Below are 22,060 nucleotides of genomic sequence, written 5' to 3'. Positions count from 1 at the left end.
ACGTCAAGCAGGCCGCGGGGCTGTCGGCCTAAGAGGTGCTCAAAGGGGGTAAAGCCGGTGGAAGCCTGGGAAGGTTCTTCTATATATGATGTCTGTGCTGCGGCAGGATGTTCCTCACCGAGCACTTTTGTCAAGTTTTACAGTCTGGATGTGAGGATGGCTCCTGGCTCCCGGGTTCTGTCCGCTTGAGCAGATGCTTTCCTTGGATTCCAGCTATCAGGTACGTCAGGCGTGATGGTATAGGGTTCCCATATGGTGACGTCACCGCAGCATCGAAGTGACCTATGAAAGGGAACATCTCGGTTACGTATGTAACCACGGTTCCCTGAATAGGGAACGAGATGCTGCTGTCCCGGCCGTTCCGTACCTTGATAGCATTTCTTCAGTTCATGAAATCTAAGCGAAATAGCGCGCGACACTCAGGTATACGATGCGTACGCATGCGTAGGGCGGTGCCAAGCGCTATTTGGCCAATAGGATTGGCGGGATGGTATAGGGCTTCAGACATTCATCACACTGAGGGGTATTCCCATACGTTGACGTCACCGCAGCATCTCTTCCCTATTCCCCATTCCCTATCCCTATATATATATTTCAATATTAAGGAGGTATCAGAATATAAAATAAGAATGGATAAGAACATGAATGAATGAACTCCTTTGAATTTATTACTCATGATTGCTCAAAAGCAGTCCTAAATTACATGTTTATTTTTAACATAACAACAAATGTTACTCTAAGTTTTCAAACAAAATAAATTAATTTAACTTGCATAAACTAACTCTCAGATCAGTTTTCACAGTTTCATGCATCTCTACAGTAATGTCACTCAGATCTCAGATGTTTATTCTGGAGCTTCTCATGCTTTGTCACTCTTCCTCTTTATAAGTTTGCAAAACAAAATCGGTGCATTTCCGCCACCTACTGGATGCAGTGAGAAGAAAGAAAAACCTTAATATTGGCGTAGTAGCCCCTGCTCTTATAACGGTGGTAGATCAACATATTATTTTAAGTATTTAAAAGTTTAAATATATGCCAGCAAACACGTTGTTTTTAATTATTATTTAATGAAGACTTTTATTTTGCTTCGCCGAGCGCTGCGCAGGGCGCGGCGTGTGACGTCATGCGCTCAGACTGCAGCTGAAGGGAGGTTTGTGTCTGCGGTTTAAGGTGTATAAATAGTTACAAAACATTCTAAAGTTGTTTCCTGTAATTCACAAATGTTTTGCAGAATTGCTGAAAGCATTCGAAGTAACATATATTATCTTAATGTATGTATATCATCATCGACATAATATGATATAGTAATGTTGTTTGTAAATGCTGTTGGTCTCGTAATTAGCGCATCGTTAAGCGCATCCAAGCATCAGGAACAGGGGTTTATTTTACATCGTTGCTTCATAACGTTCAAATATCCCCATGATCTCAGATGTGACACAGTCTGGCTTCCAACAGGCAGGAAAACACCCAGGTTTAACATCTGCATTAGATTATTGTGAAGATGGAGTTTGTTAAAGAGAAGAGAGAAGGCATGAGTGATGAAGAAGACACATGCGGAGAGGAAGAGGAAGAAAATAAGCAGAGAGGTTGGTGATAATTTTTTATTCTAAAATAATGACTGCTGACAGAACAAATTCTCACACATTTAGAAATTCTCACTCACTTTGTGAAATTAAACACTACATTTTAGTAAAACATTATATGCAGAATCTCAACTAACAGAGGGTTTTTATGTATTTATTTATTTTCCAAAATGTTTTGGTATGGTTCCCTCTACATTGTGAGTAAATCACTCGCATATGCGACTAAATCTTCCTTATGGCGACAAAATGATGTCTAATATTAGCCAATGACTAATAAATTCTCAGATTTTACTCGCCAGTGTGTGAGTTGGAGGCTAAGTATAAGTTTAGCACAGATATATTTTCACTCTCAAACACTCTGACTCTGACTGAGCACTTCAGTTTCATTCTCCGTCAGGCGATCTGTCATATTTCTCAGTTCATCTCAATGGATGCGCAGCACACCTGTATTTGACGTACCGTAAACTGTAGTATGAAGACGCACAAATCGCCGCGTCGCTTTCTCTGTCATACACACAGAGACCGAGAGGGAGAGAGAATTGACTCGATTCATTTAAACAATATTCTTTGTTGTATTTTCCTGTCAAAATAACAGCGTTCCTATGGAAATCTAAAGCTTTTAACAGCCGGGTTTTCCGGTAGTGGGTGGAGTTAATGCGCAAACGGCAATCCCTTTGGCTGGCGCTCACCTATTATCGTCCCTGTATTGAATTCAGCAAATCAGTTCCAGTGAATGCACAAAACCTGATTAATATTCATGAATCCAGCAGCTCATTAATCCTTAGTAATCCATATTGTGTTTTTTTTTTTTCTTGTCAGAAACATTGGATGACAGAAAAAACAACCACCTCTCAAGTTAACATGTTCAGTTAAAATTACTAATATGCATTCAAACATGGTTGTCAAATTTACTTCTAATTACTTGTTATATTAAATATCAAACTGATGTTAAAAGTGTATTGATATTAAAGATGTATTTGAAAAACTGTGCCATTTTACATATCAATCAATCAATCAATCACCTTTATTTATATAGTGCTTTAAACAAAATACATTGCGTCAAAGCACTGAACAACATTCATTTGGAAAACAGTGTCTCAATAATGCAAAATGATAGTTAAAGGCAGTTCATCATTGACTTGATTACAAATAAATGCACAGACACTATTTAAACTGAACAGAGATGACATCACTGAATTCAATGATATCGCTGTAGATGAAGTGACCCCAACTAAGCAAGCCAGAGGCGACAGTGGCAAGGAACCGAAACTCCATCGGTGACAGAATGGAGAAAAAAATATATATCAACGTTAACATATATCAATCAGTCTGGCAAGTAAACTAAAATATTTACTAGCTAATGGCGATTCAATTGCCAAGGTGTCCGTAGAGGGTTGGGTTCTCTAAATGTCACAAGCAAACATTCTTCAAGTAACATTAATAGAATGTTCGTTCAAAGTCCTCTTTCATCATCTCGTGTTTGAGATCCTATGGGAAGGGCATCCGCGCCTGACCTCAGAAGAAACATCCAACTGCTCCAAGTCCGGCTTTATAGAAAGGAGCGCGTTCCCAATGGGATGGTTCACCCAAATATGAAAATTCCATCATTAATTTGTCACCCTCATAGTGTTTCAAACACATAAGATCTTCATTCATCTTTGGAACACATATCAATTCCAGAAACGTAGCAAGGATATCTGTGAATGGATCCATGTGACATCAGTGGTTCATTCACAACTATACATAGCTACGAGAATACTTCTTGTGCAAATAAAAATGACTTTATTCAGCAATTTGTCGCATCACCCTGGTGCCACTTTGGAGAACATCTCAGCTTTGTCACGCCGATATGCTGTTTCAGTTCTGGTCAAACCACAACATTATATGACGCAGTTGAGATATTCTCCAAAATGGCTCCAGATTCCATCGAAAATAAATCTTAATTTGGTTTCCGCAGATGAGGGATGAAATGACATGAGGGTGAGTACTTAATGTTGGAATTTCCATACTTGTGTGAACTTACCCATTAACCAAACACATAAAGCCCCTGCAAGCGCAACCTTTCCTTAGATGACATTAATTTCTTGTGACCTCTGGAAAATAGCTTGAAGCTTGTTTTGTCGTTTTTACCAGGTTAGCTGTTTTATCCTGCAAGCCGCCCACGCTTGCATTTAATGCTAGACACTCGATGTGTCTCTCGGTGGTCGGAGAGCACAAGGTCAATTTTTCTGTTCTCCCTGACAGTGAGAAACAGCACATCTCTGGAGTGCCGGTTGAGCCTGGCCAGCCTGCTAATGCAGCAACGCTTTGACAATAAGAAAAAGGAGGACTAGGTTTTCAAATTTGTCTTCCTAGGATGTCTGCGTCGTGTCAGACACCTTCTGTGCGACCTCTTAACCCTACTGCTACTGGACGCCATCCCCATAATGCAGGCACGACTCATAGTCCCCACGGTAAGCCACTGGTGCAGCAGATTGAGCCACCACCTACTAAACCCTGGGGGGAATATGTCCTTTGCTGTGGCCTTAGCCAAAAACCCTCAAAACCCCACTCTAAACGCAAGTAATCAGACTAATGCATGGCCACAAGGGGCTTTGAGTCCAAGTTCATGGGTGACCAGCCCTCTGAACACCAGTTCTGCTCCTCTTATACCCCTGTTCAAAAAACTGAGAATATTTGTCAGCGGGGTCAGCCCAGTCAGAGTTGGCACAGGCTTTGCAGGTCTCAGGATTCTGACATATTTAGACGACTGGCTGATTATAGCCAATTCAAGAAATAAGCAATTTGAGAAAGTAATGAAGAACACTGTCTTTGTGCACTCTCACATCACAGCTCTCGAATTCTGAATGAATGTGAGCAAGAACAATTTCACTCCATCCCAGAATGTTATATTTTTCGTTCTGGAGCTGAATTCTATTGCAATGCGAGTGCTGTCGCAAGAGCGCATTCTCTCTTTCATGAATCACCTCTCGCAGTTTAGGGAAGGAGAATTATCGCACATGTCTCAGACTACAGGGTCTTATGGTTTTGGCTGTCTATGTCCTGCCTTTGTTCATGCATGGCAATCATGTAAGGAACAGGACGCACTGTTTACGGGTGACCCATGTCCCGGGTATTCTGAACAGGGGCACAGACCTTTTGTCGAGATGGAACCCACTCTATGTAGAATGGCACAACCATTCTCAGGTAGTAGATCTGCTTTTGATGAGGTTTGGTTGGGCAGTTGGCGATCTCTTCACCCCTCGATTTGGACGCGTTGGCTCACCCATAGCCCAATGTGCTGTTGTATGCTTTTCCTCCGCTCTGCGTAATAACTCCTACCCTGGTCAGGGTGGAAGAACAGAGCTTGAATCTGATTTTGATAGCACCCAGTTAGCCCAAATCTCCATGGCTGGCAGGGATATCTTCTCTTCTTTATTCACAGCTTTGGCTCCTCCCATTATAGGCGGACCTCCTGTCTCAAGCGAATATGGAAATCTACCATCCGCACCCAGACAGTGTGGCTTTCTGTGCCTGGCCTGTGAGAGGGTGAATTTAAACACATTGCCCCCCCCCCCCCCCCCACATGTTGTTGCTACCATGCAGAATGCTAGAGCCTCAAGTGGCATGTGTTTCAGGAGTGAGGTAAGGGGCGCCAGCTGATATCATATCAGTGCACAGTTGTTGTTGTTTTTGTTTTTTTAAAACCTTATCAATGGTGGTAAATATTTTTCCACAATTAAGGTCTACTTAGCAGCTATTGCTGCATGTCATGTTGGATTTGATGGCACTACGATGGGACTAAACCCCCTTATTCATAGATTTATGAAGGGCTCCCGCCGTCCTCTTCAAGTCACTAAAAAAGCAATTCCAGGATGGGACCTCTCGATGGTGCTGGAGGCTTTGTCTCAACAAAAGAGTTTTACACCCACCCACCCCCCGAATCACGTGGAATCCCATTTCTAATCAACACCTCTTTCATTGGCTCATGGAAGCCATCTCTCTGGCATATGAATCTGAGGGAGTGCAGCCTCCAGAGGGCCTAAAAGCACATTCCACTAGGTGGATGGTGGCCTCCTGGACTCTATTTAAAATGGGTTACCTTACAGGACATTTGTGCCGCTGCAGGCTTGGACGTCTCCATATACATTTGTCAGAGAATACTGGCTTGATGTTACCCATACCCTGGTAGCTCACGCTGTCTTAGGCGTGGGCTTATCCTAGCCTTGTGCCTTTAGGCCTGCTACACATTTTAAGCTTGGGTTGGCTAGTCTGGCTTATTCATGTCATTAAGCCGGTCATTTGTACCCTCCCCTGACACCATATTATATATTCATATATGTATATGCCATTGTATATTATCTTTATATATGCTTCCAGCATATGTGTGTTGTCAGGTTTTGTAAGCATGTTACCACTTGTCATGCTTTTATGTCTAATATTGCATGCTCACTTTGTGAGGGGTCTGTTACTTTGTGACGTATCAAGCAACACCTTCCAGGTGACTGTCCTCTGGCTTGCAGGGCATTGCTGTGAGTGTATTGGGCAGCCAGGGAGCTGTCCATCTCTCCCATAGGTGGATCTCAAACACAAGATGATATAAGAGAACAATAGGTTACTGTTCGTAACCCTGTACCTGACATTGGGCACGTGCTCCTGTCTGTCAGGCCAGACTTGATGCAATTGGATGTTTCTGCAGAAGTCAAGCTTTGGATGCCCTTCGCATAGGTGTATTTCTCCACTCGATCACTTCAGAACATCAAGAGAACATTCAAATGTAACGATCCCATAAAGCGATAATTCATCCAAAAATTAAAATTCTGTCATTATTTATTCTCCCACATGTTGTTCCGAACTTCTTTCAGCTGTTGAAAACAAAGTAATTTAAAAAAATGTTGCAAACTTAACAGGTGATGGTATGGTAGTCACTGACTTTCATAGTAGTTTTTTCCATACCATAGCAATCAATGTCCACCGTTTGGTTATCAACATTCTTCAAAATACCTACTTTTGTGTTTAGCAGAGGAAAGAAACAGATACAAGTTCTGAAGAAGTGGACGTTTTATTTAATAAAATACTACTTAAAAAAATATTTTTACTTTTAGAAATGGATGTTTTAAACGTTCATTTTCATAACTCACTGGGAACATGCTTAGAATGTAATTTTTGGAGGGGATTCATCTAAATGTAAATAACAAACTATATTAGCTATATATATACACCAGATCAGATAGCATTTTGAGATTACATTTCACTTTGTCTTTCATGAATTGATGAGGACAATTTAACATGTTATAGGCCTGATGGAAGTGAAAGAGGAACGTCAAGAGATAAATGAAGTGGAGGAGAAAGATCAGCAGGAGGAACCTCATCAGTTCATAAATGCAAAACAGTCTTGTAGTTGTTCACAGAACGATAATAATCAATCACAAGAAACATCTCAAAGAACAGAAGCCCAAAACCTGTTCACCTGCTCTCAGTGTGGAAAGAGTTTCACACGTAAGGGACACCTGAGGATCCACACGATCATCCACACAGGTGAGAGACCATACACCTGTCCTCAGTGCTCCAAGAGCTTCACCTGCAAAGGAAGCCTGAAGGATCACTTCAAGATCCACTCTGGAGAAAAGCCTTTTACCTGTCCTCAGTGCGGATGGAGTTTTGCACGTCAAGAAGATCTTAAAAGGCACATAAGGATTCACACCGGAGAGAAACCATTCCCATGCTCTCAGTGTGGAAAAAGCTTCACTAGTTCAGGAGATCTGAAGAGACACTTAAGAATTCACTCCGGAGAGAAGCCTTTCTCCTGCCCTCAGTGCACAAAGAGCTTCACGCAGAAGGAAGGACTGAAGGAACACATGAAAATACACTCCGGAGAGAAGCTTTTCACGTGTATGTTGTGCGGGAAGAGTTTCACACATCAGCGGAGCTTAAAAAGACACATGAAGGTCCATTCAGGAGAGAAGTTACACCAGTGTCCTGAATGCGGCAGGAGGTTTTCAGAGGCCTGCAATCTCAAAACTCACCTGCTCTCTCACACCGGAGAAAGACCCTTTCACTGTCAGCGCTGCGACAAGAAGTTTTTCCTGGCGGTGCACCTCAAAACACACATGAGGATCCACGAGGACGAGCGGCGATACGTGTGTTCATTCTGCGGGAAGAGCTTTCTGTGGCTTAATGGGTTTAAAGACCATCAGAAAACTCATATCGGTGAGAAACCCTACGAGTGTCAGGACTGTGGAAGTACTTTCACTAGAGCCGGTGAACTGAAAGTGCATGAACGGGTCCACACTGGAGAAAAACCCTACAAGTGTTCCCACTGTGAGAAGAGCTTCACTCAGTCAGGAGCGCTAAAAATTCATGAGAGGGTTCACACCGGAGAGAAACCGTACCTCTGTCCTTCCTGCGGGAAAACGTTCAGCCGATATGGAAATCTAGGGAAGCATTTAAAAAAGGCTTGTCCAAAGCTGAGACAGTGAGGAGGTTCAGCTCCAGGTATAGGCTCGTCCATGTGAATTAAACACTGATGGGAGAGTTTGGCTTTCAATGTGAACAAAGAGCCTGTTAGCTGTGACTTGACAATCCACTAACAATAGTAAAACAAATTATATTAAAAACAAGAAAGCAAGCATTTGAAAAGTAACGCAAAAGTAATATAATGCATTACTTTCCATAAAAAATAACTAACTTCGTTTTTAGGGAGTAATGCATGACTTTTGAAAGTAACTTTTCCCAACACTGGGGAGATTACAGGACAGTGTGTCCTCCAAACAAGCATTTTTAGAACCTTAAAGGAATATTAAGAAAGTATGTGGGATTCTGTGAATGCTACAGAAATTTTAGGGATTGCTCTTGTATTATAAAATAGCACCTTTTTTTTTTTTTTTTTTTTTTTTTGCACGTGGTAGCATTTGTCAAACAATGCCAATATGTGTCTTTATTTATTTTATCTCATCTTAAAAATGTAATTTTGTTTATCATAGTTCTTCAGATCTTTGGGGAACTGAAAAGACTTAAAAAGATTTAAAAAGAAACTAGACCAGTTGACAGCTGGTATTATGTGTTTGTGGAGGAAATTAGGTGAGTTCTGTATTCCTTCTTTGTTTTTATTTGCAAACATCATTAAATTATTCCACAGACGCTTACAGTATAGTTAGATGAGTGAAAAAGTCACGTGAAAGTTTGTACTTATGTACTTTCAGACGCCTTAAGATTCACAATCAGCCAATTTCATCCTTTCCTCTATTTTATTAGAGTCACACTCATGGTCTTCATGGTCAAAAGTGACCAGACATCTGAAATGTTAAAAAATGTTTGAGAGAATTTAATGGTACTAATTAATATTTATGCAATAATTATAATCAATGTTTTCCATTGAAAGTAGTACAAATGTTTTTTTTTTTTTCTATTTTAAGGACTTTATAGAGAGGCTTGTGAATTCCCTAGTTGTTTTTATACATAGTTTATTTTGATTAGGTAGTGGATTTAAATGTATATTAAGGTATTCACGAAGACTAGTTTTTGTCAAGGATTATATTTTGTTGTTGTTTTAAAGGCCATGTTGCAGGTTAACCACCACTGTTGATTAATGGGTACATAAATCACTCAAGATATGTATATCATTTTTACAATGTCTCAAAAATGGTCTTAAAGACCAGTTTTATAAGTTTTTGGTATTAACAGGTTTTTTTTACGTAATTCGGTGATGACGTCACGTTGGGGAGAAGTGGAGGAAAGTTAGCCTCAGTCTAGTATGATGCAGCGTTCCAGGCAACCCATAACCCGTGTTTTTCCAACCTTAAACCCGTGAAAGTGCACTGGAACGGCAATCAAACCCGTGACTTCCCATCCGTGAACTCGTACTAGATCGATGTACTCAGAGTTCTGACGTCACACAGCACGCGAAACAACGATGAAAGCCCCTACGAATAATACTGCCTACGGACACAGTGTTTATGCAAGTGGTACACGTTGAAGAAACGATTTTAGGACAATGTAACGTTGCAATAAAATGTATAATCTAGCTACATTTTCTTGCGCTCAGAAAGTTTGGCGTAACTTGCCTGGAACGGTACAAAGTCGTTAGTAGTGGTATGAAATAGTGATTACGAGCTCAAAAACCTGCCTGGAACGCAGCATCAGAACTATAGCGACTGACTGGGATGAGGAAGATGTGGCAAGAGTAAACATGTATGATGACCCACAGCAGTGTAATTTCGAATCTGCCAGACGTGAGAGGGCAAATGACGAATTGCCAAGAACTGATGTCCCTCAAAGCCAATTAAATGCATGCCCGAGGAGAATTAGTGGAGAGTTGGTGAAGTGTCCTGGTGAGTTGCTATCATTTAGCATCGCAGCAATGGGCTTTGGTAAATTCTCTCCCCAAGGTGACGTAATGCAATGCATTGTGGGGGAAAGGAGAATCGTTGCAAACCGCTGTAAGATAGTACCTACTTTTTTGTATTATATTCCATTTTATGATACCCAACAACACAAAATACAATGGATAACAGTTTAAATGTTTATTACCAACAAGCAATTTGCACAAATTCGTTGAAAAATTAACCCTGCAACACGGCCTTTAAATGTTGATTTGAAGTGAAGTGGTTTTTATTTTTTATTATTATTATTATTATTACTACATTCAAACCTGAACACACAAAGCACTTTGTTACACAAAATATTAAAATTCTATAAAAATGTAACAAAAATTAACAGGAATGCTTTATCAAAGCTTAATCCTTCTGGGTCTGATCTGAATTTAACCTCTTATTTCAGTTCTCAGACTCATTTGGCTATATGGTTATAGTCGTACTAGTTCATCTGAGTATAATCCTGTATGTGTGTGTGTGTGTGTGTGTGTGTGTGAGTGAATGTATCTGTTTTACGCTCTTGATGTTTTAGTGTAACACCTTCCTTGCTGTCCACTTTGTTTTACTGCTTGTAGTCAAATTATTGATTTTATTTTACATAGTTTTAGTGTTACAGTCACACCAGTTCATAGGTGTGTGTGTACAAGTGTGTGTCTGCGAGTGTGTGGTTTTGCACTCTAGATGTTTTAGATTTTAACCCCTTTATTGCTGTGCATTTCTTTTCTGCATTGAGGGGGATTTGTAGATTGTACACTTAAATTTTAAAAAAAAAATTCATTTCCCATTCATTTCCTATGATTGGTCATATTTGACCGAAGACCATGGTTTAACTTTTTTTTACGTCCATTTAGCTTTTTCCAGTCATGCCCTCAATATTTTTTGTTCACAAACAAAGTGCCATAAAAGTCACCAAGTGGCGTATCATTCTGATGAACATATGTTTTTTTTTAATTCTAAATATAGGATTATCCGGTCAGTAATGACCAAAGACTGCACAAGGTTAACAGGTTCATCCACCAGAAAACACTTTAATGAAGTATGTGTGTGCTTGGACTGGGAGTCCTTTTACAAGAGCACTTTCATAATTTAGCAATTCTTCTCCAGTTTTTACAGTAATTGATTTAGTAGACATTTTTATCCAAATGAGGATTACAACAGTCATCATCTCATACATTAACTACCTGTATTCAAAATCAAACAAAATGTATGCACTGGGATTTTTTTGATTTTTTCAGAAGGAACATTTCTCTAATTTGTTTAAGGCTTTTGTGCAATTTCCTGAAAATAAACACACACAGAGGACTGATGTCTGTCGGTTCAATTTTCTGAGGTGATTTTATGTACTTTGATGTATAAATGTACATAATTTGAATTATTAATACATACAGAAATATCATTGGATGTATGAATGGAGCCCCCATATCTCCTTCAGTCTATAAATCAGTGATTGTTAAAGGGGGGGTGAAATGCTATTTCATGCATACTGAGTTTTTTACACTGTTAAAGAGTTGGATTCCCATGCTAAACATGGACAAAGTTTCAAAAATTAAGTTGTACGTTTGAAGGAGTATTTCTGTTCCAAAAATACTCCTTCCGGTTTGTCACAAGTTTCGGAAAGTTTTTTTCGAGTATGGCTCTGTGTGACGTTAGATGGAGCGGAATTTCCTTATATGGGTCCTGAGGCACTTCTGCCGGAAGAACGCGCTCCCGTATAGCAGAGCACTGAGAGCACAACAGACTTCACTGATCAGAGCGAGAGCGTCGCCAAATGTCACAAAAGGAGTGTGTTTTTGGTTGCCAGGGCAAGACAACCCTGCACAGATTACCAAAAGAGAAACAGCATTAAGGGACCAGTGGATGGAGTTTATTTTTACAGAGCATCAACGGAGTTGTGCAAGTGTTTGTGTTTGTTCCCTGCATTTCGAAGATGCTTGTTTTACAAACAAGGCCCAGTTTGACGCAGGATTTGCGTATCGTTTATTTCTTAAGGATGATGCAATCCCAACGAAAAAGGGTCACGATCGTGTGTTGGAACCGCAGGCGGTGAGTAAAACTGCTTCAAATATCTCTGTGTTGTTAACTTAGCTATCGGCGCGTAAGCACATCAAGTAAACAACATGCGATGTTGTCATCAAACTGCACTTTCCACATGTACAGCTTAAAAAAAAAAAAAGACGACATAAAGTGGAACTTAGTCATTTTCCAAATATAGCAAAAGCAAATATATACAGTTTCAATACATACCACATAGAGACGCCTTTGCTGATGCTGCTCTTGTTAAATTTCAGCCTCTGGATCTGATTCTGGATCATAAATATACGCTGAATCTGACTGTTAGCCATGGTTTGTTTTGGATGATGGTTTTTTCCTCACGGTAATGTCACAGCTTCCAAACGCTCTCAACGCAAAAGCCTACTGGCGCTCGTGATTCTTTAGCTCCGCCCACACATCACGCCTCCAGCCACTCGTGTTTTTCCGGGAAAAATCAGTACAGACTATCTTTCTCCCCCCCCCCCCCCCCCCTTAATATTAATGTTAATAATAAAATAACATTGTTGTATCAGTATTTGGATAATGATGTAATAATTTGTCTAAGTCACAGGATAAAGGAATAGTTCATCCAAAGTTGAAAATATCCTCACCCTCAGTTCATCAGAGATCAGGAGGAGTTTGTGTCTTCATCAGGTTTGTAGAAATGTAGCACTGCATCAGTGTCTCATCAATGGATGCTCTGCAGTGAATGGGTGCCGTCAGAATGAGAGTCCAAACAGATAAAAACATCTCAATAATCCACAGCACTCCAGTCCATCAGTGAACATCTGGAGAAGAAAAAACCTGAAACACATCCAGCATTAAGATGATTTTAACTCAAACACATAGAGTCTATAATCCATAATAACACTTCCTCCAGTGAAAGAGTGTTCTGGTCTGAATCAGGAGAGAAATCTGCACAGATCAAGCAGCATTTATACAGATCTAAACAAATATGTGAGAGACAACAGCAGATGCACTTTTCCACTGGAGGAAGTGTTATTATGGATTATAGACTTCTGTTTCAGCTGAATTAAACAGTTTGAAGTAAAAAAAAAAATGATGTGCTATCACTTAATGTGTACATAAACAAATGCAGAATAAAGACTTCAACTTTAAAAGTATTTTTTTTTTTCCTGAAAAAAGTAAGTGAGATATGTTTTCACTGCTTTATCATTCAGCAACAGGCCCATTATGAAGACAGCATTACTGCTTTTTTTTATTTTTAAAAACAGGTATTTTTTACGTTTCTTCTTGTTTATGTGAATGTTATAGCATTCTATTCTACCTTTTTGATAACTTAACTAAAACGTTACATTTTAATGTTTAAAACACCCTTTTTCATGGTTAAAGAACAGTTTTTTATCTCTTATGTGAACATTAGAGAAACATAATTTTGAAAATGCTATGATCACCTTCTATTCTTGTTTCTGAACAGTTCGGACAGGTTCTACGCGCACACTAGACGTGTCGAGAACAGTTTAATACCGCTTTAAGAACATTCCCTAAACTTTAATAATGAACACGGGAACTGGAAGTGTTTTTGGGCAGTGACGTCATCAGGGCTGCGCCAGGCTGCAGAGAATCCATCGAGCAGAGGTTTGTGTTTTTAAACGGATTAATAAGCGTTTAAGATGTGTGAAACGGTGACAGATGGATCCGTGTTTTACACAAGTGTATTCCAGCGACATTGTTATTCTCGATCATTAGATCTGATAGATTACTATCGGATATAAATGGCAATCGTGAAGTATATTGTTAGGTAAATAATGCAACTTATATGGTGATATATGCGTGTCCAATTGATACATTTCGCCTTTTGTTTTCTTTCATCGTGACGCAGAAAGAGAACATCTGCTTCTAATAACTGCTGTAAAGATGGAGTTTATTAAAGAGAAGAGTGATGCAGAAACATCTGGAGAGAAAGATGAAGAAACAGAGGAACAGAGAGGTGGGTGACCATTCTTGAGTCTTCATTAATATTAAATATCCTGACGAGCATTAGAGTAACAAAGCTTGGACTGCCAAAATGCCATAACAATTATACAAATCTCAATAATAGTTATAATTATGGCTGTCAAACGATTATAATTTTAAGAGATTATCTAATTAACCACATAGTGTGTAATTTAATTAATTATACATGAATTATAGCTAGGAAATTACCACTCGGAAGATTATTATTGTGTTCGGTGAGAAAAGCATTGAATAGACAATACAATAATGTAGTTTTAGAAATAAATATTTTAATTAAACATTGCATAAGTAAGTAAAACACATGGGCCATCTTAATGTGTGAGTCATTGAGTCATTCACTCCACTGATTCGTTCTGATGGATGATTCATTCAGAAACTAAGCAAGCAACTTGCTCAGTTTGGAAATATCTTACTTTTTCTCGTAGAAAGCTATTCTAAAACTAGTAATAGTAGTATATTAGTAAGCATTTTTTTGATTCAGCAGCTGTCTTTATGAATCAGTGACTCACTTGATTAGTTTGAAACTACAGATTGATTCAGTAACAAAACAGAGCTGTGTCTTGCTCAGCGGATCTGCAGTGACAATTACATTTGAAGAAATTGACAGAAAAGACTATATTGTGTCTGAAATATAATCTAACATGATATATTCATCAGCAAGTGCATTAACAAAAGGTGACCTCCAGGTCTGAGTGTGTGGTGTGTGTTAAATGTGTTAATCTTTTTAATGCATTATTTTTCCTTAGATTAATGGCACCAAATTAACATGTTAAAATGAAAGTCCTAGTTATTATAGATATATCTCATAAGATGTCTCAATGGACATTTTTAGTGCATCAAATATCACTCTATTTGAGATGTTTTACGTATGTGTTGCACTCGTTGTTTTATTGTTTATTTTAGACCTGACAGAAGAGAAAGATGAAAGTCAAGAACAGAATGAGGTTACAGAGAAGCAGCAGAATCAGGAAAAGTCTTCTAGTTCCTCAGACACTGAAGAGAATGTTTCACAAAAAAGAGCGGACGCTAAAGGCTCGTTCTCCTGCTCTCAGTGTGGAAAGAGCTTCACTCGTAAAGGACACCTGGAGGTTCACATGGTGATCCACACCGGAGAGAGACCATACACCTGTCCTCAGTGCGCCAAGAGCTTCACCTGCAAAGGAAGCCTGAAGGATCACTTCAAGATCCACACCGGAGAGAGACCTTTCAGCTGTCCTCAGTGCGGAAAGAGCTTCACAAACTCTGGAGGACTGAAGAGGCATGTTCGGATCCACACCGGAGAGAGGCCGTTCACGTGCCGTCAGTGTGCGAAGAGCTTCCCGAGCTCAGGAGAGCTGAAGAGACACATACGGATTCACTCGCGAGAGAGACCTTACAGCTGCCCTCAGTGCGGAAAGAGCTACAAACAGAAGGAGGTTCTGAGGGAACACGCCAAAATCCACTCGGGAGAGAAGCCTTTCACGTGCATGCTGTGCAGGAAGAGCTTCACACAGCAGAGCACGCTCAAAGTTCACATGAAGGTCCATTCAGGAGAGAAGTTACACCAGTGTCCTGAATGCGGCAGGAGGTTTTCAGAGGCCTGCAATCTCAAAACTCACCTGCTCTCTCACACCGGAGAGAGACCCTTTCACTGTCAGCGCTGCGACAAGAAGTTTTTCCTGGCGGTGCACCTCAAAACACACATGAGGATCCACGAGGACGAGCGGCGATACGTGTGTTCATTCTGCGGGAAGAGCTTTCTGTGGCTGCACGGGTTTAAAGACCATCAGAAAACTCATATCGGCGAGAAACCCTACGAGTGTCAGGACTGTGGGAAGACCTTCGCTAGAGCCGCCGAGCTGAAAGTGCATGAACGGATCCACACCGGAGAGAAACCCTACAAGTGTTCCCACTGTGAGAAGAGCTTCACTCAGTCATCAGGACTGAAAGTGCACGAGAGAGTCCACACCGGAGAGAAACCGTACCTCTGTCCTTCCTGCGGGAAGACCTTCAGCCGATACGGGAGTCTGGGAAAACATTTAAAAAAGGCTTGTCCAAAGCTGAAGAAGTGAGCAAGATTCAACACTTCTGGATTTTTACCCCAACAAAAGACCACATGTGTCCCTGAGGCACAGAAGCAGTCATCAGTAGCACAGGTGTATTTGTACAAATACACAACAATACATTGTTAGGGTCAAAATTATACATTTCTCTTTTATCCCCAAAATCATTAAGATATTAAGTAAAGATCATGTTCCATGAAGATATTTAGTAAATTTCCTACCATAAATATATCAAAACTTAATTTTTGATTAGTAATATGCATCGCTAAGAACTTAATTTGAACAATTTTAAATATATTTTCTCAATATTTAGATTTTCATATTTTTCCAGGTTTTCAAATAGTTGTATCTCAGCCAAATATGGTCCTGTCCTAACAAACCAATCCTTATTTATTCAGCTTTCAGATCATGTATAAATCTCACTTTCAAAAATTGACCCTTATAACTGGTTTAGTGCTCCAGACTTACATTTAGGATATTTAAGGGAGGTCGAAGTATTAGTTTAGAAAAAAACTTTGCTCAAATCCTCCTGGTCGTAACTACCACGTCTGGTGCGCTCAAGTCACTTTAGTCAGAACATGATGCCGATTTAAATTTCTACATACTTTTAATTTATTGTTTACTCTACTAGGGGTGTAACATAGTTAACATTGACCGGCTGCATAAAATATTGAGCTGAAGAAACTGATTTACACTAAATAGTGGTCTGCACTGCAACCTAGTGGTCTTACACTGCTTCTTTGCATCCAACATGTTTTTCCACTGACACGCCGCCAACACAGAAACTCTGGGCTTAAAGAAAATTTAGTTTCCCACTTGTAATAACCACTTTTTGATGGCGTTCATGTGCGTTCAACTCATAAATACGATCTTTCCGACATGAACGCAACATTACAGTATTCACATTTCTTTGCATGTGGTAGCACTTATCAAACTGTACAAACATCAGTGTGTTTGTCTTTCTGATGTCTTTAAAATGTAATTTAGTTAACTGTAGCTCTTCAGTACTGAAAATGATTTCACAGTATACTGTGTAGTTCTAGTGATTCTGACCTTGTAGAAAAGTATCAGCTAATAAAGTAGCATGCAGTGAGCAGAAAGAGCAAATCTGGTTCTAATGAGCAGTTTTTGTAACATTGTATCTTACAGCTTTATTGTAATACTGTTTATTCCTGCTTTGATGGAAACATTGTATGTTGTTGTTTACGTGTGCTGGACTGAAGCAACACTACGAACTGTGCCTTATATTCCTCCTCACTCCACCAGATGAAGCTTCAAGCCTGAAACTGAAGGAGAAACTCGGACATGAAAACATCTTTTGTCTTGTTGTGTTTGCAGAGTCTGAACATTCTCACTGTTATTGTATTCAGGGTCATCAGGACCCTGCCTGTTCCAGTCATGTCTTCAGTTACTCTTCTGCATTAATGTTTCTGGCCTGTCTGGCTTCAGTGGCTTGTGTTTCTGAATGCTGTCTGTCTACCTTTGCTCTTAATTGTTTGTGTTAAAATATCTAATAGTCCCTTTATTAAAATGAAGAATATGAATTCCAAACGTGTCTGTAAGCCTGATCTGTTTCAAACCAAGCCTGTGTTTGATTGATTTATGTGGGGACTTCCTGATTTTTGGTGTTTGTGCCTAGATGCAGACTGATTTGAGTCTTAAACATTGTGTGTGTGTGTGTGTGTGTGTTTAGATCTGATATTGTTCATCGCATCTGATTGTATGGTTCAAATGTATGTTAACAACAATGTATTGACTTTGATGCACTAATCTGTTATTACAAATAAGAATTACTGCTAAGGCTGGAAGAAATACCTTGCTTAGTCCCACAAACAAACAAACAATAAATAAATTAACAACATAAAAGACATAGAAATATATTGTGTCCAGTGGCGTATTCTACATTGATAACCGGGTCACTCCTGTTATACACTGACTTTTGTGTATCAATTATTTAGTTAATCATATTTTCTCTAAAATGAGTCACATATTTATGAGATATGGCTTAAATTTAGGTCTTCTTTTTCACTTAATCCGAAATGATAGAAATTATAAATACTATTTTGTATTTTACACAACTTTTTATTTATACATGCATTCAATTTTATGATGTCCTTAGAGCAAAGTAAACTTCCACAAGAAATATAAACCATGAAATTATATAAAAAAAAAAAATGTTTTAATTATGTTATGGAATAGGCTAAACTGCCTCTTAATCATACATATAAATCGTGAAAATTTAGTTATTTGTTTTTTTACAGTTTTCTTCAATCACCGTGTCCCTGGAGTTAGCACACATACTTTCTCGCCTTCCAAAACCGACTGCAGTTTAATTGAGACCATTTTCAAGAAGTGACATAGTTTATTTTTCCCACTGGAATTCAACTGTACAAACTGAGGTAACCTTCAACTCTCACGCCTTTTTTGGTTTTTGAAATGTTTTTCTGCTTGTCCCACCCCAAGTTCCACCTTGTTAGGCTATATTATGGAGAATGTTTGTCCTATCAAAAAACAAAAAAACGTTTTTATTTATTTATTCGTGTATTCATTAATTAATTTATTTATTTTTATTTGTTTTCATTTAACAAACAACATGACACGCTAAAAAAGGTGCAACGGTCAATGACGTACCTAATTTATTTATTTTTAGAAAATAAACGTTTAACTTATGTATTACAAATGAGCAAACTACAAAAATGAACATTTTAGATAAAAACGTTCACGTCAGGGCGGACCTTTATTTTGATATTGTGACGCCGTGCGTGCTGCGTCATACGGCTCGGGCTCCAGTTCGCGGAAGGAGGATTGAATTGTATTGAAGGAGCGCTTCTGCATTGGTCGAGTATAAAACTGCACGAAACTTTTGACATGTTTTAAAGATGCACAAGATGTTAAAGATTGTTCTGAGGTAGCAGTGTGAATGAATGTTGTTTACTGAATGTAGTATTTTGCAGCTTTGTGTCGAGCGCCAACGGTTTCTCGTAAATGGCGCGAAAACTGATGTTATTTTCTGTGAGTACAGCATTTAATCCACACATAAGAAAAACATGAAAATGTCTATCAGTGATGTATTCCAAAATAATCCATGTGATGAAGTCTGGTTTCCAAACAAGCAGGAGAAACTCCAGGTTTGACAGTCTAGATAGACTGCGGTGAAGATGGAGTTCGTTAAAGAGGAGAGTGATGCAGAAACATGTGGAGAGAAAGAGGAAGAAACTGAGGAACAGAGAGGTGGGTGATCATTCTTGAGTCTTCATTAATATCCACTGACAAAGACAGAGAAAGAGTTGAGTTTGCTGGCCACTGAGGTTGTGTTTTGGTCACTTGACAGCTGGAAATGGATGGGTTGTTTTTCCAAAGTTAGGAACTGTCAAATAACACGGTTAAATAAAACAGAAACATATGATGCACCAAATCTGATGGCATTAACATGAATGTGGCTTAACTTAAAGGGGCAGTTCACCCAGAAAAAAATAAAATTCTGTCATTCTTTACTCACCCACAAATTGTTCCACACTAGTATGCATTTACTTTAAAAAAAAAAAAAAAAAAAGTGCTGCTAGTCCCCATTGACTTCTGTATGTAAGGTATTGGGGACCAGCAAATATTTGCTTACCCACAGTCTACAAAATATCTTCTTCAAACACATGAAACGGTTCAAAACAAACATTAAGTCTTTGACAGTCCATTTCATCGACTTATAACTATCTTGTGTTTATTTTAGACCTCGTGGAAGTGAAAGAGGAAAGTGAAGAACTGAATGAAGGGGAGGAGAAACGGCAGAATCAGGAACCTCAGTGTTTCATAAGTGGAGAGAAATCTCTTAGTTTCTCTCAGAGTGAAAGTAATTCCTCGCCAGAGACAACAGAGCCCAATAATTCTTTCATGTGTCCTCAGTGTGGAAAGAGCTTTACTTGTAAAAGAGATCTTAAGAGACACATAAGGATTCACACCGGAGAGAAACCGTTCCTGTGCTCTCAGTGCGAAAAGAGTTTTGCAAATTCAGGAGATCTGAAGAGACACTTAAGAATTCACTCCGGAGAGAAGCCTTTCTCCTGCCCTCAGTGCACAAAGAGCTTCACGCAGAAGGAAGGACTGAAGGAACACATGAAAATACACTCCGGAGAGAAACCTTTTGCATGCATGTTGTGCGGGAAGAGTTTCACACATCAAAACAGCTTAAAAAGACACATGAAGGTCCATTCAGGAGAGAAGTTACACCAGTGTCCTGAATGCGGCAGGAGGTTTTCAGAGGCCTGCAATCTCAAAACTCACCTGCTCTCTCACACCGGAGAAAGACCCTTTCACTGTCAGCGCTGCGACAAGAAGTTTTTCCTGGCCGTGCACCTCAAAACACACATGAGGATCCACGAGGACGAGCGGCGATACGTGTGTTCATTCTGCGGGAAGAGCTTTCTGTGGCTTAATGGGTTTAAAGACCATCAGAAAATACATACTGGCGAGAAACCCTACGAGTGTCAGGACTGTGGAAGTACTTTCACTAGAGCCGGTGAACTGAAAGTGCATGAACGGGTCCACACTGGAGAAAAACCCTACAAGTGTTCCCACTGTGAGAAGAGCTTCACAGTTTCAGGAGCCCTTAAAGTGCATGAGAGGGTTCACACCGGAGAGAAACCGTACCTCTGTCCATCCTGCGGGAAAACGTTCAGCCGATATGGAAATCTAGGGAAGCATTTAAAAAAGGCTTGTCCAAAGCTGAGACAGTGAGGAGGTTCAGCTCCAGGTATAGGCTCGTCCATGTGAATTAAACACTGATGGGAGAGTTTGAACATACAGCAAATGTTTGCTATGACTTGCCAATCAACTAACATTATCATTATAAAAGTACTGAAAAAAACCTAACACATTTACATGCACAAACCTGAGAATCGGAATATCAACTATTTTACAATCTAGGAATACTTCACCCTAAAACAAAAAAAAAAACAATTTTGTCAGAATGAGAGTGCAAACAGCTGATAAAAACATCACAATAATCCACAGCACTCCAGTCCATCGGTGAACATCTGGAGAAGACAAAAAATGAAACAAATCCAGCATTAAGATATTTTTAACTAAAATATGAGTTATTAAATAATCCTTAATAAGATTTCATCCAGTGAAAATGTGCGTCTCCTGTTGTCTCTCACATCAAAATCCAGCAGTATTTTTGGTTTGTTTGTAGCTGTTTTAGCTAATAATAATTTTGCGCTTAGTACAAATAGCTGCTCGCATAAAATGCAAGGTATTAATGTTTGCCAGAAGAACAACCACTGGCTCTGCAACCATATACAGGCCTCCAGACAAACAAATCAACCACGGAGCTATTGGCTCCTATAAGAAAAAAGTTATATTTTAGGTGCCACAGAATAAATGTTTTATTTATTTATACTTTTACATTTCAGCCATACTGTCATGTGTTTGTGTCTCACTTCCTTATCAGCATTCAATCCTTCTTGTAGATGTCCTGGGAACTACAGGTTCACTTGAACTCGGAACTAAACAACTTTTCCAGCCTCAGAACCATATACAGTCAACATTTTTATTACACAGAATCTGTGCTGATATCACTGACCATAATGTCAGCATCACTTGGCCATTGAGTGTAGTTTGGGTACTCCTCAGTGCAGCCTATAAATGATGTCATATGTCTTTGAAACATCCCAGATGTTTTTCTTCATTAGTAACTTTACATTTTATAGGAGATCTTGAATTTTATTTTTAGCTACTTGCATTCTCTTATCATGTAGACAACAGGTTAAGTATAAAATATGAATATGCAAAACAGCGCATATATTTAGCAAAATGCTCCTCTTACAGTACAGTGTACACACGTCGTAGCCAAGTTTATTAGATCCATGTTGCACAGTGTGACATACAGCGATCTTACAGGATTGCTAAAATAGTGCAGTGTATCTCGGGCTTTAGTCACGGTTTGGAGCCCTGCATTTACCCAAATTCTGACTTCAGACTTAAGTGCCTCTAGAAGATTGTGTTCTGCAAGTGAACGCATTATTGTTCATCCCAAAGAGGCACAGAATCACTTCCACAGACTTTAACATGAACTGTTCCCTCC

The 22,060-nt window shown here is 39.4% G+C and overlaps 2 protein-coding genes across 17 annotated transcripts; both read left to right on the top strand.

The window, feature by feature from the left end:
- The first annotated feature begins 1,115 nt into the window (after nt 1–1,115).
- On the top strand, nt 1,116–20,954 carry LOC113046173 (gastrula zinc finger protein XlCGF52.1-like). 5 transcript variants are annotated; one of them, XM_026207093.1, is made up of 3 exons: nt 1,116–1,150; nt 1,456–1,586; nt 6,861–8,435. In XM_026207093.1, the coding sequence occupies exons 2-3, from the start codon at nt 1,502–1,504 to the stop codon at nt 8,039–8,041; spliced, it is 1,266 nt and encodes a 421-aa protein (XP_026062878.1). In that variant the 5' UTR covers nt 1,116–1,150; nt 1,456–1,501; the 3' UTR covers nt 8,042–8,435. The 5 variants fall into 5 exon arrangements, with proteins under 5 accessions (XP_026062878.1, XP_026062879.1, XP_026062877.1 ...); XM_026207094.1 differs by having other exon boundaries at nt 1,118–1,170; XM_026207092.1 differs by having other exon boundaries at nt 1,131–1,271.
- On the top strand, nt 18,729–20,744 carry LOC113046177 (gastrula zinc finger protein XlCGF8.2DB-like). Of its 12 annotated transcripts, none has more exons than XM_026207110.1 (4): nt 18,729–18,821; nt 18,939–18,996; nt 19,101–19,215; nt 19,709–20,744. In XM_026207110.1, exons 3-4 carry the CDS (start codon nt 19,143–19,145, stop codon nt 20,710–20,712), a joined length of 1,077 nt encoding a protein of 358 aa, XP_026062895.1. In that variant the 5' UTR covers nt 18,729–18,821; nt 18,939–18,996; nt 19,101–19,142; the 3' UTR covers nt 20,713–20,744. The 12 variants fall into 12 exon arrangements, with proteins under 12 accessions (XP_026062895.1, XP_026062898.1, XP_026062891.1 ...); XM_026207113.1 differs by having other exon boundaries at nt 19,098–19,215; XM_026207106.1 differs by having other exon boundaries at nt 19,081–19,215.
- Nucleotides 20,955–22,060: the final 1,106 nt, after the last annotated feature.

The sequence above is a fragment of the Carassius auratus genome, chromosome 27, assembly GCF_003368295.1.
Source record: "Carassius auratus strain Wakin chromosome 27, ASM336829v1, whole genome shotgun sequence".
Classification (NCBI taxonomy): domain Eukaryota; kingdom Metazoa; phylum Chordata; class Actinopteri; order Cypriniformes; family Cyprinidae; genus Carassius; species Carassius auratus.
The sequence above is the reverse complement of the archived record's forward strand: the minus strand, read 5'-3'. Positions and strand labels throughout refer to the sequence as shown.